The sequence below is a fragment of the Scardinius erythrophthalmus genome (assembly GCF_964197995.2).
Source record: "Scardinius erythrophthalmus genome assembly, chromosome: 21".
In the NCBI taxonomy this organism is placed as follows: Eukaryota; Metazoa; Chordata; class Actinopteri; order Cypriniformes; family Leuciscidae; genus Scardinius; species Scardinius erythrophthalmus.
In genome coordinates this window covers 19,314,286-19,340,595 of record NC_138241.1, presented here as the reverse complement: position 1 = coordinate 19,340,595, position 26,310 = coordinate 19,314,286, and the positions used below count along the sequence as shown (strand labels likewise).

The 26,310-nt window shown below is 39.1% G+C and overlaps 1 protein-coding gene across 1 annotated transcript; it reads left to right on the top strand.

Moving 5' to 3' along the window:
- The first annotated feature begins 10,434 nt into the window (after positions 1 to 10,434).
- Positions 10,435 to 16,595, top strand: osr1 (odd-skipped related transcription factor 1). The gene is made up of 3 exons (XM_081350927.1): positions 10,435 to 10,685; positions 14,122 to 14,802; positions 15,552 to 16,595. The coding sequence occupies exons 2-3, from the start codon at positions 14,141 to 14,143 to the stop codon at positions 15,682 to 15,684; spliced, it is 795 nt and encodes a 264-aa protein (XP_081207053.1). The 5' UTR covers positions 10,435 to 10,685; positions 14,122 to 14,140; the 3' UTR covers positions 15,685 to 16,595.
- The last annotated feature ends 9,715 nt before the right edge of the window (positions 16,596 to 26,310 follow it).

Sequence of the window (26,310 nt, the reverse complement as noted above, 5' to 3'; positions counted from 1 at the left end):
TTAAAAGTCCCTTGTGCTTGTAGGTCATTTTGCTAAATAAAAGCAAAGAGGAAGAGAGAGTTTTCAATAGTACATAGGAGAATTCTCACATTTCGTGAGCTCACAGACATGCTACTCTGAGCAACGGAACTTTGACAAATCTGTGACAAATCTATTCAGTGAGCTTTAAACATGTATTTCACATGTCTGTTAATCCCACCAGCCTACAACACAACACCTGAAAGAACAAGTGAGGGGACAGTCGTCAAACCAACCCGAAATAAATGTATTTAGCACCTGCTCTCTAAAACCGTGTCCTAACCAGGGCTGACATGATAAAAAGACAACTTAGCTTCTTTCTTTTGAACCTTTTGTTGATCGCTTTGTTCTATTTCTGTAAAGTTGAACTGGGTTGTGTTTCCCGAAAGCATCATTAGCCGTCTATGGTCGCAAGTTCCTTCGTTTTCAGCATAGTTCAACGAGTCCGTGTTTCCCGAAACCATCGTTCCAACGAACATTCGCAATCCAAACTGCAAATCCAGAGTTGTGTGTTTGGAACGACAGCTCTCGACCTGTGGTTAGAAGCAGAGTTTCTTCTTTACAAGACATGTGGGCTTAATAAATCATTATCTTGAGCAAAATACATTCAGTACAATCTATATCTTTTATTTCGAATATATACAAATGTCATTAACATCTTTAAGTTTGTCAAAAAAAATAAAGAACCGTTTTTGAATAGTCCGCATTCTACGTAAGAATGAGCCTATGATTGAATTTGGAAATAAAGCAAAATAACTGAGAAAATGAGAATTAGTCCTCAGATGACATGTCCGTATAGCAAAACATCTAGAATTAATTTGATCTCAAACGTATTCATTAAAAGAAGTAATTACTCCACCACCTGTATGACATCATTACCAATGTCGTTGAAAGACAAATTTGCGACAATAAGGTTTCGGGAAACAGTCGTGACTAGCTAGTTAATTTCGAGTTAAGCAGCAAGTTGCGTCGTTGTACGGGAAACACAACCCTGGGCAACTCCATCCACAGTGAAATCTTAAAGGGTTAGTTCACCCCAAAATGAAGAAATTGTCATGAATTAATCACCCTCATGTCGTTCCATACCCGTAAGACTTTCAATCATCTTCGAAACACAAATGAAGAAATTTTAAATGAAATATGAGCAATCCACGCAACTACCACTTTTGTTGCTTCAAAAAGTTCACAAAGAGATTTTAAAACTAATCCATATGAATTGAGCGGTTTAGTCAAGATTTTCTGAAGAGACTTGATCACTTTATATGATGAACATATTGAATTTAGGCTTTTATTCACACATAAATATTGATCAGCGAACATAAACAGAATCTCAACCATACTTGCTTGACGTGCGAGAACAAACCACTTTGGTTCTTGCAGAAGCTCAAACGTACTTGCGTAACATGAGAATGAATCTTATTGGTTCTTGCAGAAGCTCAAACGTGCTACATAACAGGAAAAATGAACCTCATTGGTTCTTGCTGAAGCTCAAACGTGCTGCGTAACACGAGAATGAATCTTATTGGTTCTCGCACGTCAAGCAAACATGCTTGAGCTTCCGTTTACCACAACTGATCTGTGAGTTGATGAACGTGTATATGTGAATAAAAGCCTAAATTAAATCTGTTTATCATATAAAGTGATCGTGTCTCTTCACTGTAGATTAAACCACTCAATTCATATAGATTAGTTTTAAGATCCCTTTATGAACTTTTTAAAGCGTCAAAGTGGTAGTTGTGTGGACTGTCAATGGAGGGACATAAATGTCTCATATTTCATTAAAATATCTTAATTTGTGTTTAGACGACAAACGAAAGTCTTAAGAGTTTGGAACTACACAAGGGTTATTAATTGATGACAGAATTTTCATTTTTGGGTGAACTAACCCTTTAATGTTTTTGATCGGACATGAAGTTCTAATATTGCATCTTAGCCCAGATGTTCTTACTATTAACTGTGGATCACGGGGCAAAGCAACATTAACCAACCTGTTAACAGTTTTCTGTGTGCCATAGAGATGTTGAAACCATTCAGGTTTATTATAAAAAGACATTGGACTGATATCCCTGGTCTCACCCACAGCAGGGATTTTTAGAGGCAATTACACTGTCATAATATCAGAACAAAAATAATATTAAGTAGAGAAACAAATCTGCTGAAATGAAGCAGCCAAACCTCATAGCTAAATCAAACATGCTGAGAGAGTCCTGGGTCTCATCAGATCTCGCTCAGTGTTTACAGTGCTACAAGGCACCAAATGCTCAGTACTGTTACCAAAATGACCCTGACAGCTTTAAACCGGACCTCACATCTTTAAAAGGTCAAAGGCCAAATACTGTAAAATCATTTTTTACACAGCTCCAAACATGTCTCAGTCAACCAGGTCAAGTTTAAAGTGTTTCGCTCCTGGCTAAAGATGCAAATACTAGCGTTTTGAAGTTGTGACATCTGGAAAACATCAAGTCCTCAAGCTGTTCCTAAAAGGTAGGACTAATTTTAATTATACAAATTTTTAAACCTTTGCTCTGATGTTCGTGTTACTGTTGCCCGCTTTGTTTAACTTTCGCCGCCGCTTATATCGCCCTGCCATGAGTGCAGTGAACCCACAGAGTGGCGGAGCGTCCGTCGGCAGATCTTAAATCATCAGCAGATTAAAGACCGAGCCGATCGGTACCTATAAACTCTGACTCTGGCAAAACACACTGGATTGTGGGACTCTGGGGTGAGAGCAGTGGATTTGCTATGTTTTCCCAAGCACAGCTGAAAGGCTCATCAACAGCTCCCTGATGGTCTAAAGTAAAGCGTGTACACACACATACACACACTCCTGGCATTCTAAAGTGGAAGGTCCCACCAGGTCTTACCAACCCATTCCCAGATTCAGGCATACTCTATAGAGACTCGGTTTCAAAATAGGCCAATCACAAACCAAAATTCTCTTGAGGCTCTGTGGGTGGGCAGAACAGAAGTTGTAAAATGTTTCTGACCTTTAAACACGGACATACAGTATGCAGAAACATGTTTATGTTTAGTGTTTGAAAGAAGAATTAACAGTATTCATAATCTTAACTCTGCCCTCTGACAGCTATTCACCCTGGATTCGAAATTGTACAGACGAGAGTATAAATGGAGAGACTACTTTGGAGTGTGGGTCCCAGTTATGACCTCTAAAGTCAATCACAAACTTAATACGCTTGTGTTTTGGGCAAAATTATATGACATTTCAGTAAAAAAAAAAGCTTTCTGACACAAATCTAAGATGTACATTTTGATTGTTATGTTTAATGTCGACATGAAGTGGAAGTTGTGATCCTAGAGGGCCACTGTCATGTAAAATTTTGGTCCAGCTTGCCTCAACACACCTGTCTGGAAGTTTCTAGTATGCCTAGAACAGGGGTGCCCAACCCTGCTCCTGCCGATCGACTGTCCTGCACAGTTTATCTCCGACCCTAATCAAACACACCTGAAGCAACCAATTACCGTCTTCAGGATCGCTTGAAAATTAAAGACAGGTGTGTTTGATTAGGGTTGGAGATGAACTGTGCAGGACAGTCGATGGCAGGAGCAGGGTTGGGCACCCCTGGCCTAGAAAGACCTTGATTAGTTGGTTCAGGTGTGTTTAATTGGGGTTGGAGGCTTGGAGCTAAACTCTGCAGGACAGCGGCCCTCCAGGAGCAGGACTGGACACCCCCTTTTCTTCCCTATTGCGACGTACTGTATATCCGAGTGAAGCGGCTTCTCAAACAAGAAAAAAAATTAGGGCGGGAAGAAGAGAAGATAAGAGTAAAATTTGATTTCATGGTGACTTTAAACATGATTTGTGTGGCTGCATGTAGGCCAAAAGTATTTGCTCTTGATATGTGATGTTTTATGAAACTTTTACGAACACCATTTGCATAAATCGGAGACTGGGAGTGTTTCGTTGAAAGCATCAGCTGTTTAATTTATCAAAGCGCAGCTTTGTTCCTTCCCTCCAGTTTGCCTAAGATCTGATAACACTGTTATTTTACGACTTTATTGAAATGTTTTGCATTCAGCCATACTCGTTCTCTGGCGCAGAACATTCCCTCAGCTCACACAGAGCTTGACCCGTGCTGACACTTCTGCTCAGCCATGGTAAAAACATTTATCACTGGCCATACAGGGGTCAGAAGAGCGACTGACGGGTGTTACACATCTATCCTTCGAGCTCCTTCTCTCACTTGCTCTAGTTATCCCTCCCTCTCTCGCACTCTTTCAGGCTGGACATGAGGGAAAGAGACCTCAGCTGAAGAGAATTTGTTTTCATGAAGTCCTGCGGATATTTTTTTAAAAGGTCAAATGCTCCATCTGATGTTTTTTCTGTTCTTTACATGGTCAGCGGAGATAGAGGATGAAACATAGTAAGAAAGTGAGAAAGGGATGCTGACATACTGCTGCAAAAATGAAGAACAGACTTGTCGAATAGGAAAACGATTCAGACATGCACTTTGGTCATCATGACAAATATATAAATGCACTACATTTATATTTAATTCCTTGCATGAATCTGACTCATTCAATTATGCCAATAAAACTGATTTTATAGAAGTTTTTCAGTTATAGAAACACAAAAATACACATCCAAAAAATTGTTTACTGGCATAAATGAGTCATTAAAATTATCATCAAAAACAGAATGAGGCTTTCCATTCATTAGTATTTTTCTATGTATTAAGTGCAACTTGAAAGGCATTATTATAAAAGTATGATGTGTTTCGTAAATGTTGGCACAAAGAAACATACAGATTCCATAAAATGAGGTTGGAGGACAAAAATAACTACATTTTCCTCAGGAATTTGTGTCTGCTCGAACAAGTCCTTCTGTGGAAAGGAGGATAAAGATATTATGTAACATAATCGAATTAAAACACTCCATGACTTTGTTCATGCTTAATCGATGTTCTAATGTTGGCTTTATCTCAGGGGTATGAAACTCAATAGGACGGGCTTAGGATAAGAGCATAGGGCTCATAAATTTGACCACAGGGTGTATGTTTGTAATTATTTAGCCAAGTCTTAGTAAATGCAGATACTGTTGATACGGGTCAAACCAAGTGCCTTCGGTTCACACCCTCTTCGGGAAAGTGGCCAACATGTTCATAAAGAGAGTGTGGACTTTACACAGCATAAATGAATTAACAAACATCTGACCCGTATTCATCAAGGATTTGAACACTAAACGTGTGCATATTCATTGCGAACATCATCATCAGCAGCAGCTGTAACATTTCCTATAAACGCATAATCATTTCCTTCATAAATACCATCCGGCGTGTGTCACCATTGAGAGGTCTGTCAAAAGATGATCCTTCCTAAGTCTAAACACGGCCTTTTACCCGTAAAGTATTAGAAGCGCCTCTGAGCACTTTCAATTATCTCAATCACCTCCAAAGCCATCTGAGCTAAAAACACAGCAGTTTCACGTAACCACGAGAGGTTCAGAGAAGCTACACCTCTGTTCTTCATTAGCCATTAAAAGCCTGTTGTTTTTGTAGAGGGAATAAGTGACCTAAAGGGGCATCGTTATGGCTTTGCGGTTTCAGTTTGAACGTAAAGCCGTGCTGGATTACCTCCCTGAGAAGCACCAAGCCCCATTCCATCCAGCTGACTCACAACCCAGCCCTATACATCTCTCCAGCTCTCCTTCTCTAATATATGAACAGCTGTGATTGCTTTTATTATAAGCTAATGCATAAGTTTCTTCCTGATTTTTGCATGCTAGTGAGACTGGTAAGATCATTACTGAAAAAAAAAATGAAACCAGAAAAGTTTCCAGAAAGGAAAAAATAATCCGACCACAATTGAATAAAACATAGCTAAATACAAATTTTTCAAAACTATGAAAGTTTTGCCTAAAAATACTGAAATTTTGTTATTGAGCTATTTAATAACTTGTGTTAAACAATATTAAATGGATGAAGCCTATTACTGTAATTATGATTATTATATATATATTTCGCGGAGAAATATGATATGAATATGACGTCAGAACCTGGAAGTCTAATTCGCCGTTGGTTCCTTCAACATTTTCCTATAGGGGGTTTGTTCTACAACGTACAGTGCACACACTCACACCCCAAGCTGTCTTATCTAGTAATTTATTAAAAACATACACTGTCAAAAAAACAAAACAAAAAACCATTTGCTGCCTTAAATTTTAAGTGCAATTAACTTTTCATTTCAACTTAAATTACATTAAACTGACTTAACATATGAGTTGAATCTTGTATAACTTCTAAACAGTTGAAAATTGCTTAACTTATTTTGATGAGTTAAAGCAATATTGATCATATAATTTTTTTACAGTGTATGTTTTTAAAAATGAACATAACTGCTTTAAAATCCGTGTTTTCGGTATTCTACTGACCAAAAACTGTAGTAGCAAGCCTTGTTTTCTGTATTTACGGACATGACGTAACCACGCAAGAATGAATAGAGTGGTGCAGGGAATCCTTTGTGATTTTCCTATATACTGTAAAAAATTGTTTTCATGATTTGTTATCGTAATTTTTTTTCTTTTGTCAAATCAACTTAGATAATGAATGGGTTATTAATACTTAGATAATGAATGGGGTATTCGGTATTAATAACCCATTCATTATCTAAGTTGATTTGACAAAAGAAAAAAAATTACGATAACAAATCATGAAAACAATTTTTTACAGTATATAGGAAAATCACAAAGGAACCACCGGCATATTAGTCTTCCGGGTTCTGACGTCATCCCTGCACCACTCTATTCATTCTTGCGTGGTTACGTCATGTCCGTAAATACAGAAAACAAGGCTTGCTACTACAGTTTTTGGTCAGTAGAATTTGAACCATTCAGCGAGCTAGAATTTAACATTGACAGTTCTTCTTAATAACAGGAATCACATTGTCAAAGCAAAAAGTGACCTTGAACAGTGAAGAGTGTAAAAGGGAATGTGACCAAGCCTTGTCAAAACAAAATACGAACCACAATGGGAGATATGATAGGCTACTTACTTGGTCAGGTGACATATTTTTCTGAAATTCGTTTTTTGGGAAATTCGTTTGACTATCAGTAGAGTTTGATGTAGCGTCATACACCTTATATAGGCCTACCAACTAGAGATGCGCGGTTGGCGGTTACAGCCGTGGACTCCGCGGATAAACAGCGGATCGGGCGGATGACGTGACGAAAAATAATATTTTAATTAAATTCGGGCGGGTGGCGGGCGGTTGAACCAAGTCATCAGCAGCGCCTTGCATCGCCCAATCAGCGGATGGCGGGCGGGTGCGGTTTTGAAAATTGGTCAAAAACGTTGGTGCAGATGGATGGCGGACGGGTAATGAGTTTTGTGATGCGGTTGCGGATGAAATAATAGCCCATCCGCGCATCTCTACTACCAACCTTTTTTCGGATCATCAGTCATAAAGCTCTGCAAACATTGGTTACAAACATGAAGATGTACCTTTAATTTCACCAAGCAGATTGATTGCTCACTAATACATCCACCACCACCACCTTCCAGAGAAAACCAAAGGTGGAATTTATCACCCAAAACAATCATAACCAATCATATTCAATCATCCAATCATAACGCGATGGAGGCATTGCCTCCTCTCACGTGACTTTCTCCCAATTATTCTCTATACCCCCCACCAATCCCACCCCACTTTAGGCTGTTAAAACTTAATGGGCTCAGGGGAGGCAAGAGAGAACTGCGTTTTTGCACCCTTGAAGGGAACTTCGGGAAGGGGGGCGTCCAAACGAAAGTGAACAAACTGAATGAACAAACGCGAACGGACCTGTGGAAGGGCCCTTCGTGAAGGGAACATGCAATGGTCACTTCAAGGAAATAAATTAATCATTTATGGTCATGTTTTGCCATTGAGTGAGTAGGGCATAGAGATGTTCACTTCTAATTGGAATCTGAATTGAGATCCATGACGAATTTCTTGCGATTGGCTGGAAAATCAGTAAAGCATTATGTAAAATTGAAATGGAACTGGTGAGACTGCAGAACTCAGGTTTGCTTTGAAAAAATACGTTAATGTGTAGCCTATCTATCAGGACTTTAAAGAGCGTGATAGACGCAGGCAGGGGGCCTGTATTTAGACAGCCGTCAGTAGTTCAGAATTTGAGAGCAGCTCTCTGACTTCACAGACTTTGAAATGTTAAACTTTCAGTGGCTGAAGTGTTTAGATTAGCGAAAGTGATGTAAATAGACGTGATGAAATATGTAAGTGAGCTGTAAACAGTTCTTTTTATCTTCAGGCAGCCGTGTGTGCGTTCATGTGCATGTGCAGAGCGTATTTGTGTGAGCCGCGCATTAAACATGCGCAGCTCGCGCTCGCACCAAATCTATTCTTTACAGTTTGTTTTCTTTTTCCCTCCAAAAATGTAAATGATGTCTAGCTGCTGTTTTTTATTATATGCAGCCGAAGAGTGGGCGCACGGCTTCCGTGGCAGGTTTTGCTGATTAATTTCCTGAGGTCAGGGCTATTGCGCTGTGCAGTGATGCAACATGGACTCACAGACAGCCAGAATATTCTGATAAAACCAACAGAGCAAAATCGTCCAGAATAAACTGCATGGGCATTTGCACTCAGCATTTAACTTATCTGTGTAGATGATCAGTAAAATGGGCCTAAGGATAGTTTGTTATGCATTAGCCTACACTAAAACGATTTCTTATCACAACTTTTTATCTTTTGTCAAATCAACTTAGATAATTAATGTGGTTCAGATAACATAATATTTTGAGTTTCTATTTATTAAACCAGTCTCCTTTGTTGCATTAACTCACACTTTTAATTTCAATGAACTCAAAATGTTAAAGCAACCAGGTAACTTAATTTATAAAGTTAAACCAACAATAGTTTTTTTTTTACAGTAGGCCTAGTTAACATGTCCTTCTTGAGTGAGATGGGGAATTAAGCCAACGTCTAAGCTAACACAACACCTTCCAAACACCTCACACATGAATACACACACCCATTAAATCAATCGATTGTTTACTCTTTAGCCTACTTTTGCTCCAGGTTTTTCAAACAAGTTAAAAACAATGACTCAGAATATAAAGGGTGCCAAATTTACTTACAGCTCTCAGCAAACACACCTGCACCCGCTAAACTAAGTCTATGGATCACTTGAAAATTACAGGTAGAACATGATTGTTACTAAATTCTGCACGAAGGTAGGAGTAAGGATGAGCGCCTCTGCAGTAGCTGGATTGCAATTTTACGCGCTCTCGCCACCAGGTGGCGCGTATTGAGCGCGCAACAGATGGGCACCAGCGTCCTTGTCCAGCTCTGATCCACTGAGTGTTTCTGTGCGTCTCACTCGAAGGAACCTGCAACCTGCATCTCATCTTATCTTGTGTGGGGTGACGTCACAACAGAGTTCCCGAGTCAACAAATTAGAGTTAGTGAAAATGTACTGTTTATTTCCATAAAAAAAAAAAAATAGAGAGGAAATGAGAATTTGATGTATTTTTTAACATTTAGCCTAAATCTTAAAAAGTTACATGCGTGCAGACCAGTTGAAATCGAAGTAGGCTACACATGTAATTTAAACCATTTTGTCAATTTTCATTTTAAACTAAATGATTTTTTCTTTCTCTCTTATATACACGACAACTGTGAGATTACGTGATTTTTTTTCTCATTCGCAGTTTACGCTAACCTAGGTGTGTTTCCACCGCGCTTCAGTTCGTATCAAAGAGAAGTGCTCGAACTTCTTGAATTCACCTTTCCCGTGTTACTAAAATGAAACTCGTGCTCTTAATCTGTCTTCACTGGGGTCGGGAGTGACAAATTGACTAATGGTTTTGGGACGTTTAAAACTGGTCTCTCATTTCTTTCTCGCAGAGAGCACAAGTTAAAGGTGACAGTTGTGTATTTACCTTAATTAATACAAAGTGAAGCTTGATTTGTTGCCGCCCCCACCTCGCACAGAAGCTCACTTTAACCAAGAATGCTTCGACTTTATGCTTTATTGATGAGAGCGTTTATTTAATTAGACTTTTCTAAGCTCAGCTTATAGTGAAAACGTCTTTATAATAATTATAATAATTATAATAATGTGGAAAAAGAAGGCTGTTTGTCATTGTAGCATATACTTAATGTAAAAAGTTCCCATTTTAATTATTTATATTTTTCTCCTTCTTTCTGCTGATTACCGTCCTTATCAGCGCGCAAGCGGTGTAAGACCTTTATTGCCAACGTAAAAGTTTCAGAAGTTGCAGTGGCGTTCAGTTCAGTCCTCGAGCATGTATGCCTGGGATAAAAGTCTGCATGTGTTTGGTCCTTCAGCGTTGAGGGCTGCTGTACCAGTGGAGGAAACTTCACTTCAGTATTTTGGGGGGTTGGCTGTGTGACGTCGCGGGTTGGGTTACAATAAAGAGGCGGTTTGACTTTGGGACCACAAGACAGAGCTAGAGTAAGACACAGAGAGAGAGAGTTTCTACCCCGAGTAACCAAATACTTACAGCGCACAACCGCTGGACCACAGCTGTGCGAACTTCAGGGTTTTCCCGTGTCTCTGCTGCGAGAACATGCTGAGGAAGACGAACCTTTCTCCGATGCGCCTGAGAGTTTTGCACTGAATTTAAAAACGCTGTGGGAAAACTAAGTGACTCTAAAACTTATTTTGGATCGCCCTGCTTCACCAAGACCTGGTAAATATTTTCTGGCTTTTTGGAATATTTCTGACAAGCTTTTTCTATTGCACTGTCAGTGATTTCCTACACAAGACGTAAACTACAAATGTGTAATGTTCAAGTGCATTTAAGAATGAATTAGTAAAGCGAGAAATTGCTTGGAAAGCATGACGGGAACAACTTGTAACACTTCAGCTGTTTAAAGAAAATTCTTGAAACAGTTGTTGAATTAACTTCATTGCGATGTCTAAGTAATTTGTTGCTTAATGCAGATAAAAGTCATAGCAAAGTAACTAATGTGTAAATTATGGTCTTTAATCGTGATCGGGTCAGAGATCAACAGGTGGGATGCGCATTGCAAATTCTTATTGATTATAAATTTGTGTCAATACGTTTAAAATATTGTTGTGGGAATAAAATAATTTGTTTACAATACATAGGCTACATGTTACTCAAACAAAATTAAGATTCACAAATGTCGTCTGTGGAAAGCATTGAAGCTGCTCTCATGTCACCCAATGTTTTTCGTTTAAAAACTGTAACAAATTCGATCACGTAAATTGTAATCTTTAGATTGTATTATGCATATGTAGAAAACTTTCTTTTTTCGAAGCCATGCGAGGCCTTGTGGTCGGTGATCTCGAGTCGTGGTTCGCGTGTGGTTTGAATGGTTTTACAGTGATGCTCGGTGTTGAGAAAATTAGCAGTTATTCGTTTGTTTCGGTTTATTTTAAGCGCTATTCGTTCACCTAACGTCTTCCGGAAGCATCAAAATGGTCATAAATAAAACAAAATATATTTTGTCTCCCAGAAAAATCCAGTAGGTACAATTAATCATAAACGGCTGCAACCTTTTTAATATTTAAGAAAACGAAACGTCATTCCTTTTAAAATAATATGGACTAAGCCTATAGGCTATATATATATTTTTTTTTTAAATAATACGGGCATATTTTAAAATATGCCAATGTATAAATAAATGTTTTTCTTGTCCCAGAATGATTTTCTTTTGCATCTAAAGTGTTCTGCAAGACATAATCTAAATCTACCCAACAATTGAAATATTTTAGATATTAATAACGATTGGCATTTTAGCCTAAAATATTAATGTTAAAATGGTTTTGTCATAAATTAATGACCACATCTGTTGGATGCCCCCTGTCAGAAATGACTCCTAAAAACATTTAAGGTATAGGCTGCACAATTTGTTTAATTTCTAGAGAGAAAATGCAACGAATTTCGATATTGCATAGGCATTTAAAATTAATAAGTATTTTAGTATTTGTTCTGTGACCTTTTCAGCTTTAACTGTTACATGTGTTGATCTGATTACACAAAGTGCACCAGTATGCATCTGACAATATGCTCTAGCCATTATTCAGTAATTTAAAATATTTACACTGTCAATTATTTTCCTTATGATATAGTAGGCTACAGACACATGCGTATTGCATTAAACTGCGTTATTAAAGCGCTAGGCCTTCTCCACAATACTTACATATTTGTATATTTAGTCAACTGTTTTGGCGGTGCTTAATGAATGGTGTGTTTCCCTCTCTCCAGGGTTAAGTGATCACATCCTCTCAGGGGGCTGCGCGGAAAAAGGAAAACATACACTTACTTGATAATCGTTGGACAATTGACCAAAGACTCGTCGTTAACGCATGAACCTCGAGACCGTGATTAAATCCTGTAATACACGTCGAGATTTCTCTGATCTCCATACTCGCTACAGGCGCACATTCACACCTACCGAGAGATAAAACACTTATGACCTCCGCGCGCTCAACGCGCAACTGATGAAAGCTGAGCAATCACAGTTATTGATAAAGAGGGTTACTGATAGACAGAGGCACTTGCCATGCGTCTGACAATATTTTAAAGTATTTACACACTGATGGGTGTTTACAAATGCATGGATGTTTCAAATTAGGCTTAACAAATCAGATTTTATTTTAGGCCTACAATATGTTTTGATATATATAAAAAAAAAATGTTTCACCACATTTTGAGGGGGACGTGTCACATTTGAGATCTGTATCCCAGGGTGGATGGGGGTAGCCGACCACGAGCTCAGCAAATTGCGGTGTGATTTTTGAGACTCTTTCACCACCTTGTCTGGGATAAACGTCTTTAGCCCCACAACACTGATTCTGCCTGGCGTGGGGGACAAAATCTGGGAGATTTATCCAGACACAGCGCGCAAATCCGACTAATTAGCCAACAATGTACCGGAAAAAAATGTCCAAGCACTTGTGAAATCCCACAATTCAGAAATGTCTAGTCCCCCCCAAAACTTTCAACTGGCGTTAGATTTAGCGGTTAAGCAGATAGTTCCCTAACACATTCCCCTCCTTCACTCGTTTTAAAGGTATGTAGACTTCAAAGGGTTAAGGGTACGAGCCTGTTCTCGGGAGCGAGTCCTGATCTCCTCTAATGACCCCCGTAAGTAAAAGTCAATTACTTCTGCGCCATGATCAGAGCGTCCAAATCCCCGGGGGAGCTTTGAGCTTCAGAAAGACTAATTAGGGCTATTTCACTTTTTATTTACCGCAGATCAGACCCTCTCCGCTTCACGATGAGTATTCAAGACAGAAATACACACAAGATAAGCGTCGTCATTTAGGCCTACATTTCAGATTTTTTTGCAAAAAAAAATTCTAGAGATGTGACTTACTTTTTTTTTTTTTTTTTTTGCTTTCTTGACCTTTAGAAACATGAAACAGGCTATGACTTAAATTTTTGTACAACATTTGCAGCGCTTTGACCTCATCCATCATAACTAGAACCATATCTGGCATAGTCTCGTTTTGTTTTCACAGTAATACAACACACAACACACTGTTTTGTTTCACGTGGTACTTATAAAAGTGTGTGAACAAAAAATTCTCCAGACGATATGAGTAACACTGTATACACATACCAAGCCTGTTTGTTTGAGTGTGCGTGTGCTTGTAGTTCCTGATGAGACAAAGAGGAGTTATTGTGCTTTGTGTCTGTTCTCATCCAACCTGATTAAACAGTTGAGGCAGATATGTCACCTACTGTCTTTCGTCTTCATGGCCATAGGCATATTTTCGGTATTCAGAAGACGCCCACACCAAAATGTACGCACATACACTCATCTGGCAGGCTTGAGCATTGCTTTGTGCTCATGTTGAAGTGTGCTCTTTCAATATGTCAGACAAGGTGTCTCACTTGACATGTGCAGTTTATGTCTTGACGTGAGTGTGTGCACGTGTTTTTCTTTTTCTTTTTAGGGAAGTCCCTTCAGCCTGTAAGGACCTAAAACAAACTGTTTCCAAGTAACGCATAATACAGGCCTATACTATAACAGAAAATGTAAACACAGTGAGCATATTCTCAATGGATGTCTGCAGGTGTATTATTTTTGAGACATTGTGTTATTTGCTCTTACTTTACTCATTTCTCTTTCTGTCTTTGTCTCCAACAGAAACTTTCTGGAATCAGACATGGGCAGTAAGACGCTCCCAGCACCCGTGCCTCTTCATCCCTCTCTGCAGCTGGCGAACTATTCCTTCCTTCAGACCTCCAACGGGTTGCATTTGCCCGCCGACCACATGCCCAGCATATATAGTTTCAGTGCCCTGCATGCCGTCCACCTGCACCAGTGGACTCTGGGCTACCCACCGTTCACTTTGCCCCGCTGTACCTTCTCCAAGCTGCCTGGCCTGGTGGACGCCCGCTTCCCTCTACCCTCAATCCCTCTGTTCCCCCATCTCGTCCAGCCCACCAAGCAGGAATCCCCCGGGCCTGGTTCTGGAGCATCCAGCAAAAGCAAACCTCGTTTTGACTTTGCCAACCTGGCAGCGGCCGCCACGCAGGACGACGCCCTGAAGGCGGAAGATCTGAGCATTAACAATGGGCACGTTCGCTCGCCCTCGTTGGGCTGCCTGCTGGATGTGGCCAAGCTCTCCTCACCGGAAAGAAAACCCAGCCGGGGACGACTTCCGTCCAAGACGAAAAAGGAGTTTGTGTGCAAGTTCTGTGGCCGCCACTTCACTAAGTCCTACAACCTGTTGATCCACGAGCGCACGCACACAGACGAACGGCCGTACACTTGTGACATCTGTCACAAGGCCTTCAGGAGGCAGGACCACCTGAGAGACCACAGGTAAGGATTTACAGCTGATCTAGAAACACATTCCTGCACATACCTGCCCATTCATACATAAAGCGTACAGTAACGTAAACTCCTGCCCACCCACAAACTCCCAACCTCCTGCAGATTCTGTTCCAATCATGACCTCATCATGCATTACTGCACCTGGTAATACTCTCCCATCATTCCAGTTAGAAAATTACAGGGTATAATGTTAAATACTTGTTATTAAAAAAAAAGAGTTTATATGCACACATATAAATGCAAATATTAAATGTTATGCAGATTTTTATTTAAAATAACAAGTTAAGCCTCAAGCACAACAGATGCAGAAAAATCTGTTTTGTTTTCAACCACACCTGCTCTGGTGATTTATGACATTCGATATTCCAGTACTATAAGAATGATCTAAATTAGTTGAGACATGCTGAACAATCTCCTTCAGTTCTTCAGTAATGATCTTGGCTCTTTTCCTCACTGACAATTATCGCTAGATATGCATCATGTATGAGATTTAATTAACATTTGCAGACCCAAAGATTTGTCATGACAAGGCCGATGTAACTACTGCACTAGCTTCAATTTAAAATCAGCATCATTTCAATAGTTCACATTTTTGGCAGAATACTGAAACGCAGGATATGTAATCCTAGAATAATGCTCAGACCACTTTAAAATCTGTTGTTCAAGTTGTAAACATGCTTACATCCATTAACATACCGCAACTATTCTCTCTCTCTCTCTCTCTCTTTTTTCTGAAGGTACATCCATTCCAAAGAGAAGCCATTTAAATGCCAGGAGTGTGGAAAGGGTTTCTGTCAGTCCAGAACTCTTGCTGTCCACAAAACATTACACATGCAGGTCAAGGAGCTCAAACCAGCCAAGATAAAGTGAGGGCATCTTCTTCAATCAATGGGGACACTATAAAACAAAACCTAGTGACTCCAGCCAAAAACATTGTCATTCCAAGTCCACGGAGACTCCATCTGAGGGCCGTGGACCTCTGCGCACGGCTTCACGCACCAAAGATGGATTAGGCTTGACCAAAGAGCTTCCTGAAAAGGCATCCTTCCATAACCTACAGCCATGATGCCTTAAAGTTTGACTGAAACAAAGGAATGGAGAACCCGAATGAGAAATCACGGGACTGAGCAGAAGCTTTAACATGGATTTAAGACAATCAAACTGATTGATTTGTTTAAGAAAGAACACATAAGCAAGAAGAGCGCCGACACCAAAGAGAACAGCTATAGTGAGATCTGTGATTTTAATCTGCACTGCTCCATTCCGAATGATCTGTTGTTTTATTTTTGTACACAGTGATTTTTCTAGATATTGTTGACATTGTCGTTGATGAAGGCAGACTCTTCGGACCTATGCAGTTACTGAGAGCCCACCAAAGCTCTCGCATTTAAAACCCAAAGTCAGTCGAGCAGTCATTCCTTCTCACCAAAGACCTTCAATCATGTAATTCCTCCTTTTGTACAGATTCCTTTTTGTATAACTGATATTTGGCACTTTAATCTGATTATTGTTTATTTACATGTATCACTGGATTCCTTAAACTTATTTTTGAAAATAAATAGTCATTTCTGTATCAAATGCATGTTTGTCGTAATGCAAATCCTAACCATATTATAAAATCCTTCTCAGCACGTTTTTTGAAATGTTAAATCTGGTGATACATGGGTACAACGGGCACAAATAAAGGGGATTTGTCTTCACAGACTAATTCAACATTAAACAAAAAGCAGGGATAAACAATGTGCTCTACACTCGACTGAATAAATCAATAAATAATGATCTGCGATGTGTAGACATGGACTGACTTCACAATGGCCTGGGGGACGACATCTGCTGCTGTCCTCATGAGCATCCCTATTCTTTCTCTGAGCTTTAGATCAGAGGGCATGAAAGTTCATGTTCCATAGAGAAATCAGTGTAAACAGACACACCTGCAAACACAATTCAGAGGTTAAATGGGGAGTTTAGCGAGACAAAAAAAAAAGACTTGTTCAAGAATTATCAGGAGTGTTAGATCCTTTGCTCGGTACAAACTCTAACTAAACAAGGTGAACTTGGGCAGATCTATTTTTAAACTCCAGAATTAGCAGCAGAAAGCTTCAAAGAACAAGAATCATCAGAGCCAGTCATTCTTACAAGCCCAGATGAATTGGCTCATTACAGAAACAGCGATTCTCAAGCGGCGCTCGGACCCACGCACAATTTAAAAACACAAATGGGGAAGAATCTTTAAAAACTCACCATTCCAAATTCAGACCACAACATCAGATTTATTGCCTCTGCTATGATGAGCAAAGTGCCAAACACTTTCACAACATCTGTGATACAGTTCTAGCTCTACACCCAGAGCTGGTCTCTTGGGTTTGTTCACAGGAATTGTGAGTGTGTAGCATATGTGTGGGTTTGTGTATGATGTGAGTTTCCGTGCACAGTCATGATTACTTTCGCCCTGACATCATCGCCCTTGGCTTGCAAGAAGTGGTCAATGGGTAGAGGAATCAGAATTCTTCTCAGAATCATCTTACAGCATGATGAGAACTGAAATGCTGTGTTCTGAAGTAATTCTCACACAAAAAAAGACTTATTATTATTAATATATATTGAGCATAAAATAATAATATCAAAATAATAATATTAATAATAATAGTATTATATGTATGTAGGCTATGCATTATATTATATGAGTTGTTTTAGGGTAGCCTACGTTTACACGACAACGATGTTCTACAAACGGAAACGTTTTTCCTCTGCGTTTTGTTTGTGCATAGACAGCAACGTTGTCAAAACGATCCCGTTCACACAGATCCGAGAAACTACTAAAATCACTGTATTATGCTGCCATGCCAGTAGTTGACGATGCCACTTTGTAAAGAAACACTACGTGCCTATAGACTAAACACGTAATATGCATGCGCATGACGTCATCGTGTTCACAAATTCGCGTTTTTTGTAGTTTACACAGGGTATTGGTTTCGAAAACTAGCACTTTGAAACACGTTTTCAAAAGTTTGCGTTTTCAGGCCCCCAAAACGCTGTTTTCGTGTAAATGAACGGCCAAACCGCATAAAAAGTTTTCCGGTTTTAGATTAAAACGGCCTCGTGCAAATGGCCCCTTAGACTATAGGCTCTGAAAATATATTTTTTTACCAATGATACCACAAAAATGCATTCATCCTTCAGAGGAAGGATTATCCATGACAAACTTTATGATAAAAAAAAAATATTGAAATCTTCAATATATTACTAATTTTATACAAAACTCATTGAGTGTTTTAGTAAAAAAAGGCAAACAAAAAGGCTTTTTCATCATCAGATGGGCATCATGGGAAAATGTTTCATTATGTGTGAACACATCACGCCTTGAAGTTCAATCTTTCTGACAGCAGGAAAAAGGAAGATATGAAGAGAAAGAGCGCACTGTGTATGAATTAAAAATTAAAATTCTAAATTAAAATTCTAAACTAAAATCCAGCGCACCAAAAGAGAGACTGAAACTGAAGAGCTAAGCCTGAGGAAAAAAACATTCCTCCAAAGGAAAAGTCAATATGTTTTTCTTTATAATTATATACTTCCCAAGTTGACTGCAATCTCAAAACCACTGTAACAGTAAACGTTCACCTAAATCCCCCTTTCCCCCAAAAATTTCTGAGGACGAGCACTATTTAAATATGAGCTGGTTTAACTGCCAAAAACATTTCATGACCTATCAGAATTAATTCTCAGGTTTGGTGTCATAAGCTTTGGGAAATCAAGACATATCCATAAAAACTCATTTAAGTTTAAAGGAAGATCAGTCTGGAGCATAAAATAAGTTCTGACAGAAGTATTTATCATTTTTTTTAAACAAACACTCTCTATGCTGCTTCAGATATGGTATCTATTACAGCAACATCAGTTTGTTAGATTTGCTGTAATCACTTTTTAGAGCAAGTCAACAAAGGGTTAGAAAGAAGGACAGAAGGAGGAGGAGGAGGAGAGAGAGAGGGAGGTTACAGGATGGAGGTGTGCCCCGTCCTTCATTCTTCTCCCTGCCCGGAACACATCAGTCCATCAGCATCTCTAACTGACCCTCTGCCGAAAGAGAGCCAGGAACACACGCACATTCAGACTTGCCCCATTGCTTCGACTTCAAAACATTTTACACCCCATGAGTGAGCGCTGATGCAACTGAATCAAATAATAACACCACCACCATATTCCTGTAAGTCTAAACATTGCTCACGCAGTGTTGCAACACCGAATTCATCAGTTGGACACACAAGCGGTGAGAACATTCTAAGCAAATGTTGTTGGTCGATGTACTGTATGATTTAGTGAGATGTTCAAGGAGGTCAACTGCTGTGACAGACAGTGGCTCTACGATGACACATTTAACACTCAGGAGCAGGTGAGACACACACACACACACACACAAACACACACACACGCAGGAGTGGGCCACAGTGCACATGCACAGGATGGGGTGAAGCGCAGGCCAACAGGATGGAGAGAGGACACACTGACAGACAGACGGACACACACAGGCCTCCTGAGTCCATGGCTTCCTCAGACTGGAGGAAGAGGAAGTGAAGCCTGCAAGATGTGGCCATTAAAAAACACACACAAATGCAAACACACACACATTTGCAAAGTTTATACCAATAAATTTGACTAATTTTGCTCATTTATTCTGAAAATATCGTTAAACTTTGACATGTCAGTCATTGCCAGTGTCACATTTATAACTTTCAATTGAGTCAGTTTAAATTGAGCTTGAAGTACAGAAAACATTCTCAAACCACTAAACATATCTTAAGACTATGAAGCTCATGCTTTAATAAAGACATTGTATTGTTATGTATTCATGCTCATTTCTGAGCTGTTCCATTCAAGCAGAAGACTTTTGGACAGGAGATTTTTGACTTTTAGTTTTTTGTAATACTGCTACAAAATCAGACCATATGACATTTTTAGGAGAGATAACTGTGTAGACTACATGTATAATTGAATCTAAGTAAAAATTACGCTCATATACACCTAAGAATTACATGTAAGGAGGATATTTGTATTGAAACAGGTTTGGTTTCTTAAAGAAGCTTAAATCATTTAAATAAATAAGTTATTGCCGATGTTAAATTTATTGAGCATTACAATTATCCATGCTCTCCCCTATAGTGTATACATTTACAACAAATTAAGGCACACATAATTCATAAAACACAAATAATGCATTAAAATATTCACTTTAAATGAACACAAATTTGAGGTGTGTGTCCACGACTTGCATTGTGTGTGTGTGTGTGTGTGTGTGTGTGTGTTCACTATCCACTAACTTGGATGGGTTAAACAAAGAGGAAAAATTCCAAGTATGAGTTACCGTGCTTGGCCTTCACGTCATGTCACCTTTACACACAAATAGACACAATGTCACTGTCAACTGCACACGATACACATGAATCTTTCAGCTGTACAACAGGAAAGAGTGCCAGTGCAAGAGGTGAATTTGGGGTAAATCATTGCGTGAGTTTATGAGAGAAAGAGGATGCTGTGAAAGAGAGTGTAAGTTATGATGTATATTAGTTAAAAGCAAATTGAATAACAATGGAATAATTCATAAATTGTTGAGTTTTGGGAGACAATCAGTGCTTTTCAAAGGCCTTAATATGTCCAGCCCACTTTTCAAATTGTTCCTACGCCCCCTGGAATGACCCAAAGAATCAGTGACACACACATTCACACATTATAAAGCTTTAAAGCTTAAATAAGCCATATATCATAATAATACTATTAACATTGCTGAGTAAAATAAAAATCTGACTGTGTAAGTGCCAGCTGCTGTAATGCACCTCAGCTCGGTCAGATATTTCTCTTAAATTTGATGTGACTTTTATTTTATGCAGAGGCGCAAGTGAAAGCTTAGCTCTCATTAGAGCTGACCGGGCTGGGAAACGTTCAGGCCCCGTAATAGCCCAACGATTTCAGAACAAACCTCAACATCTTTGTTTTTGGTTACAGACATAATTTAACTCGGCGCGGATTCGGGGTCATGTCTGAGGTAAAAATTGAAACAACAGTATTTCGATTGGGTGTCATATGCAGTTCGGAGCTGATTTCATTCGGGGAGTGTCTTCTGAGGGTGATGTTTATTGGAGAAGCAATCGTCTAAATTAAGACAAATTACTCCGCTCTGAAATTAGGTTTGTGGCTCCGAGATGCACGAAACGGCTCAATGTGAGTATATAAGTAAATGTAGACCGAATCTGAAACTTTTATTAACCAGAGACATTTCATCTTGTTAAAGATCGGGCAGGAAAGGCAAGTGTAATTGCAGAACAGCACTCCAATAATGATATACACCGAGTGTGTGGCTTCTGTAAGGGCAACCACATGATCATGACCATATTGTAAACCTCTAAAGTTCCTTTACACCACTGCGGTAAAGCCAGCAGAATGTTTCACCTGCAGAAATTCGAATGCGGCCCTTTAATTACTGAGCTATCAATAGAGAGACTAAAATTACAAATCAGCCGGAATTGGTTTTTAAATGCGCATTTGTAAATGTGTGTTTGAAAGTGAAATGACCAATAATAAGCAGGAAAATGCTTTTGGATCCCATGTGAGAGGTACATGGGCAGAGAAAACAGTGAGTAAAGCGGCTCCAGCTGAACTGAAGCAGTGGGTCAGTGTAACAAAACCGTAAAACACAGAAAACAGACCAACAATAGCGGATCAAATTAAAGATGAAAAAGCTTAAAATGCCTCTTTTTATCAATAAACTCTCATAAAGTGTATATCAAATTTGCAGTGATGGAGGAGGATGTTTGTCCAACACCGCACATTACCTCAGACCTGTCTGATCCCGACACAGAAGTGTTCCCATGCCCGAGGTTCGCTTTTATTTGATGAAATACAAATTTACAGCAATAAAACCAGTTTATGATATAATTTCAAGAAACAAGGGGGAATATAATTGAAGTATGATTTGACTGGGTGCGGAGCCTTGAGAAAAGTTAAAGGCTGCCAGAGAGAAGGAAAGCAATTACCCCTGGAGCGAAATCCAAGGCATTATTGGTCAAAGACTGCAGGGTAAAACAGCCCTGTTTGCAGTTTGCTTGGTAATTTCAGCTCGTTTAAAGACCATTGCGTCGGGCCTTTAATTTATCAAGCCTCCATATCAAAGCTGAAGGGCAGATATTGTACATTTGGACAATCAGAGACTATTTGGTTCCAGTTTTAAATCCCCTAATGGAGCTCACCCCTATTCAACCAAGAACCTCTCATTTCACAATGCAAAAATAGAGACGGAGTGAATAAATAGTTCGATTTTTGCGCTACGGCACAAACTGTTTGCAGTTAATCATTGCCGTTTGATTAAATTTAACCGTCGATATTATCAAACGCAAAACTTGTGTGCAGTTTGTTTTGATTAAGCATATGTCCTTAGTGTCCTGTAGGTATAAAGTTTCATATTGTTGAAATCAGTGTGACCCCGTGATTCCCGATTCGGTTTGTTCCCGTTTAAAAGCACAAGCTGATGTCTTACGGCAACCCAATAGTTCACACAAAGCACATGTATCTGCTTTGCAAACAAACCCATATTCTGTGCGTACACACCACAACAACTTCATAACACCCACTAAAGAAAGGTTTTTCTAACTCATGGGCTATTGACAGCACACAATGTGCTTCATTAATAAAAAGCCCTTGTTGAAAAGGAAAAGTGTCATTTTCAATAAGCGATGAGGAATTCCTCATGACCAACATCTTATATTAGCTGTTGCATTGCGTGGCGCTATTTACCCTGCGTTTTTAATGGAAGAAAAGACAAATAGCATAAGCACATTGAGTCCTCTCATAAAACCTTTTTTTTTCCCCACCGGGACAAATGGGCAGAACGAGTCTTACTCTAGTTCAGTCTGATATTTGAAGCACTACTGCGCCAGCTTCACAGACCTTTGGAAGGACCCTTCGCTGTATGCGCAGCCTCAAACAAGTTATTACACCCCCGTACTCTCTGGCTCAACACATTACTGTTTGGCAGGTTGAGTTGAAATAAGGCAAACGATTAAATAAATCGCTTAATTGGTCATTAGGGACACTCTAACATGAACCCTGGCTCACCGGTGTCACATGTCGAAACTCCACCTGTAAATTTGCTCTGCAAACAAGAGAAACATTACTTTTTATTGCCTCTCAAGTGGCTGGATTCATGTTTAAAATAATCATTACTTGTGTATGAGACGCAAATGGTAAATATCTCCATTTTAAACAAATCTAGGGGACAAGAATCCAGCTGAGAGGGGCATGAGAACTGAAAACAGGGCTGGACTGAGATCAGAACAGTATTTCATCTGCAAACAGATAAAGAGATCTTTTCGAACCAAAATGAGATCTTAGGGAAATCACTTAATTTACAACATTGTACATATGCTCCACACCTTTGTTTGCTAAATATTAGATATTTGGGCTAAATTATATGCTTTCAAGAGCCAATGGGATTATATTACTCTTACTCTTTCATTTAAATTAGTTCAGCATAATAACCAATTTTCCCCACATAAAATGTGACAAAAAGGTTCAGCAGATTCTCTCTGGCCTGTCCAGATCTTCTGATAAATTTCAGATTTGTAATGCTTTGATGTATGTGAACTCTTTATCTGATGGTCATGTGTAAAGAGCTGCTCTATGTTGTAACGTTACGTATGTAAAATGTTAATACAAAGAGAAAGAAAGAAACGTAAAATAGGCCAGAAATCAAATGTTTGCCTATAACTGATCGAGCAGACAAGCATATTACAAGAAAAAAAGAGGAATAAACAATTTTGCCAGTATCAGTTTGTGTTCAGTAGTAATGGAGTCAAAAAAAAGAAAAAAGCACATATTCCACCGTTCAGGTCTCAGAGAGAATTACAGAACTCTGCTGGCCTCTTGTTGAGCAGTTGGGTCAATTTGTCACAGTGGATTCTGTTACATGGTAGAGATGGTGTGTGCCATCTACCGTACTGAGATCTGTTCATTAAACCTGAACACAATCACTCTCACCGTACTAATCAGAGGCCTGGCTGAACACAGACTACACACATGGTGGAGGTGAAGATGATCCAAAGTCATTGTGATTGATGGTTACGCTCTCACAAACTCATGAAGACAGATACAATTATCGTACTTGTTCTCTTTCATGCATCACATCCATAGCATTAACTAAAGTGTGAGAGCAAAGCAAAGGAATTAGATAAGACCATATCTATCTATCTATCTATCTATCTATCTATCTATCTATCTATCTATCTATCTATCTATCTATCTATCTATCTATCTATCTATCTATCTATCTATCTATCTATCTATCTATCTATCTATCTATCTATCTATCTATCTATCTATCTATCTATCTATCTATCTATCTATCTATCTATCTATCTATCTATCTATCTATCTATCTATCTATCTGTCTGTCTATCTGTCTGTTTATCTGTCTGTCTATATTTTAAAATGTAATTTATTCTTGTGATGGCAAATCTGAATTTTCAGCATCATTACTCCAGTCTTCAGTGTCACATGATCCTTCAGAAATCATTATAATATGCTTAAATGTATTATTATGATTGAAATCAGTTGTGCTGCTTTTTTTTTTTTACACCCTGAATTTTTTTTCAGGATTCTTTGATTAATAGAAATTTCAAAAGAACAGCATTGATTTGAAATATCAATCTTTTGTAGCATTATAAATGTCTTGACTGTCACTTTTGATCAGTTAAAAGCATCCTTGCTGAATAAAAATATTAATTTCTTTAAAAAAAAATTTACTGAGCCCAAACTTTTGAACAGTAGTGTATAAGGCATTAGCGTGATTAAAATCCTCAGGGTATGCAAGAGTGTTAACATGACACATCCTCCTGTATTCTAACACTTGGAGTTTCTTGTTCTGCATCAGCCCGTAAATAACTGATACCGGTGTGGGTAGCATTTAACCGTCCTTGTTGTTTAGGCTTTCTGGGCCCACCGAATGTTTAGCACATTGCTGAAGAATTCAAACTTCGGCTTGGCTGCCACTGAACGTTCATATTTTGGCCCTCTAATGCAGAGAGGAAGTACATATGGAGCCATAAAAATAAAAGCCAAAATAAATCAGAGCGGTTGCACAATAATGTAGGCGTTCATGCATTTTACAAGACAGCAGAGAGGCCGGAGATTTTCTTACTCTCTATTTTTTTCTCTTTTTGTATCAACACTTGTTGGCATGTGTTTGCCCTAATACGCAGAGATATTAGACCAAGCTGTGAGCAGCAATCCGTCTATCATAATAAAACAATATGAAACAAGTCATTTTGCTGGAATATGTTTTTGACTGTGAAATGAAAGAATTTAAATCCTTCTGCCGTTTTAGTGGTGTAAATATCACAGAGTTCATTGCTTACTCTGTCTTATATGCAAATTTTATGCAAACGCTTTCATTTCAATATCTTGAACGGACAAAACGGACACATATTTACTTTAGAAAGAACGGTTTAAAAATGTAAGATTGTTGGGTTTTTTCTTTGCAGACTGTCAAACAGGTGGGTTTGAAAGCGGGGGTCAAAAAGGGTCATCCTGAAACGGCTCTATTGAAATGTTTCCACTGAACACGGTGAGCTGTTGGAGTCCTGCGGGGTGATATGAACAGGATTGAGCCTGACATTCTGCAGGTTTAGAAGTTGGCTAGCAGCGGACAGATTACTGCAATACCGACACGTTTGTTTAATTATGTTTAAAAGTACAGGAAGGCAATCTCTGCCAGGAATATGTGCTGTTTTTGAAACTAAAGAAGAGGGGAAAAAAAACTACCAACAAATAAATACTTTCCCCTGAAAGCAGCTGATGCTCAGTAATACAAGATCTCATAGCATCCCTCATCTGCAGAAGCTGTGTGTGTGTGTGTGTGTACGTGCAAATGGGTGTGCCTGTGTCTATGTGAGTCAGCATGCTCGATCTCAGAGCCGTAACGAAGATTTCCATCAACGCTTTCTGAGCACTGGCGCTGGTGGAAATACTTTTACTTAAGCTGCACCTACACAAATCAAACATACTGACTCTATAACTACCGTCAAAATGGATAGTTAATGATCTGTTGGTGTTTCTCTTGTAAAATCATGTATGTACAGAACGGATTGCATTTTCATTTTCAAATTAGAAGCAGATTCAGTGAACAGACCCGGCCGCCCCATTGAACCACAGGGGAATGTTTTCTTTTCTCCTATTCACAGCGTGAGAGTTCTCCCTCCTAGAGGGACGTGTTTGCATGTTTTTGTAGGTACAGCTCAAATGTAAATATGACCCCTAATGTTTGAGCGATACCTCTGGCTCCGAGTGTCTGCTTCTGTGTGTGTGCATGATTTAGGGCTTCTCTGTGATTTGCCTGATGAGGGTCAGCGGTAGGGATGCTTCCCCACTGACAGCCCCCCATCCGCCTCTGCTCCTGTAGAGTTTAAAGAGAGATTGAGGGAGCAAAGGTGTGAGCAATTACTGTCTGATTATCTC

What these genes read in the sequence shown, in the direction of transcription:
- osr1 (XM_081350927.1), top strand. Translation starts at nt 14,141, where the DNA reads ATGGGCAGTAAGACGCTCCCAGCACCCGTGCCTCTTCATCCCTCTCTG. An exon ending in GACCACCTGAGAGACCACAG is followed by an intron (nt 14,803 to 15,551) that starts GTAAGGATTTAC and finishes TTTTTTCTGAAG; the next exon opens with GTACATCCATTCCAAAGAGA.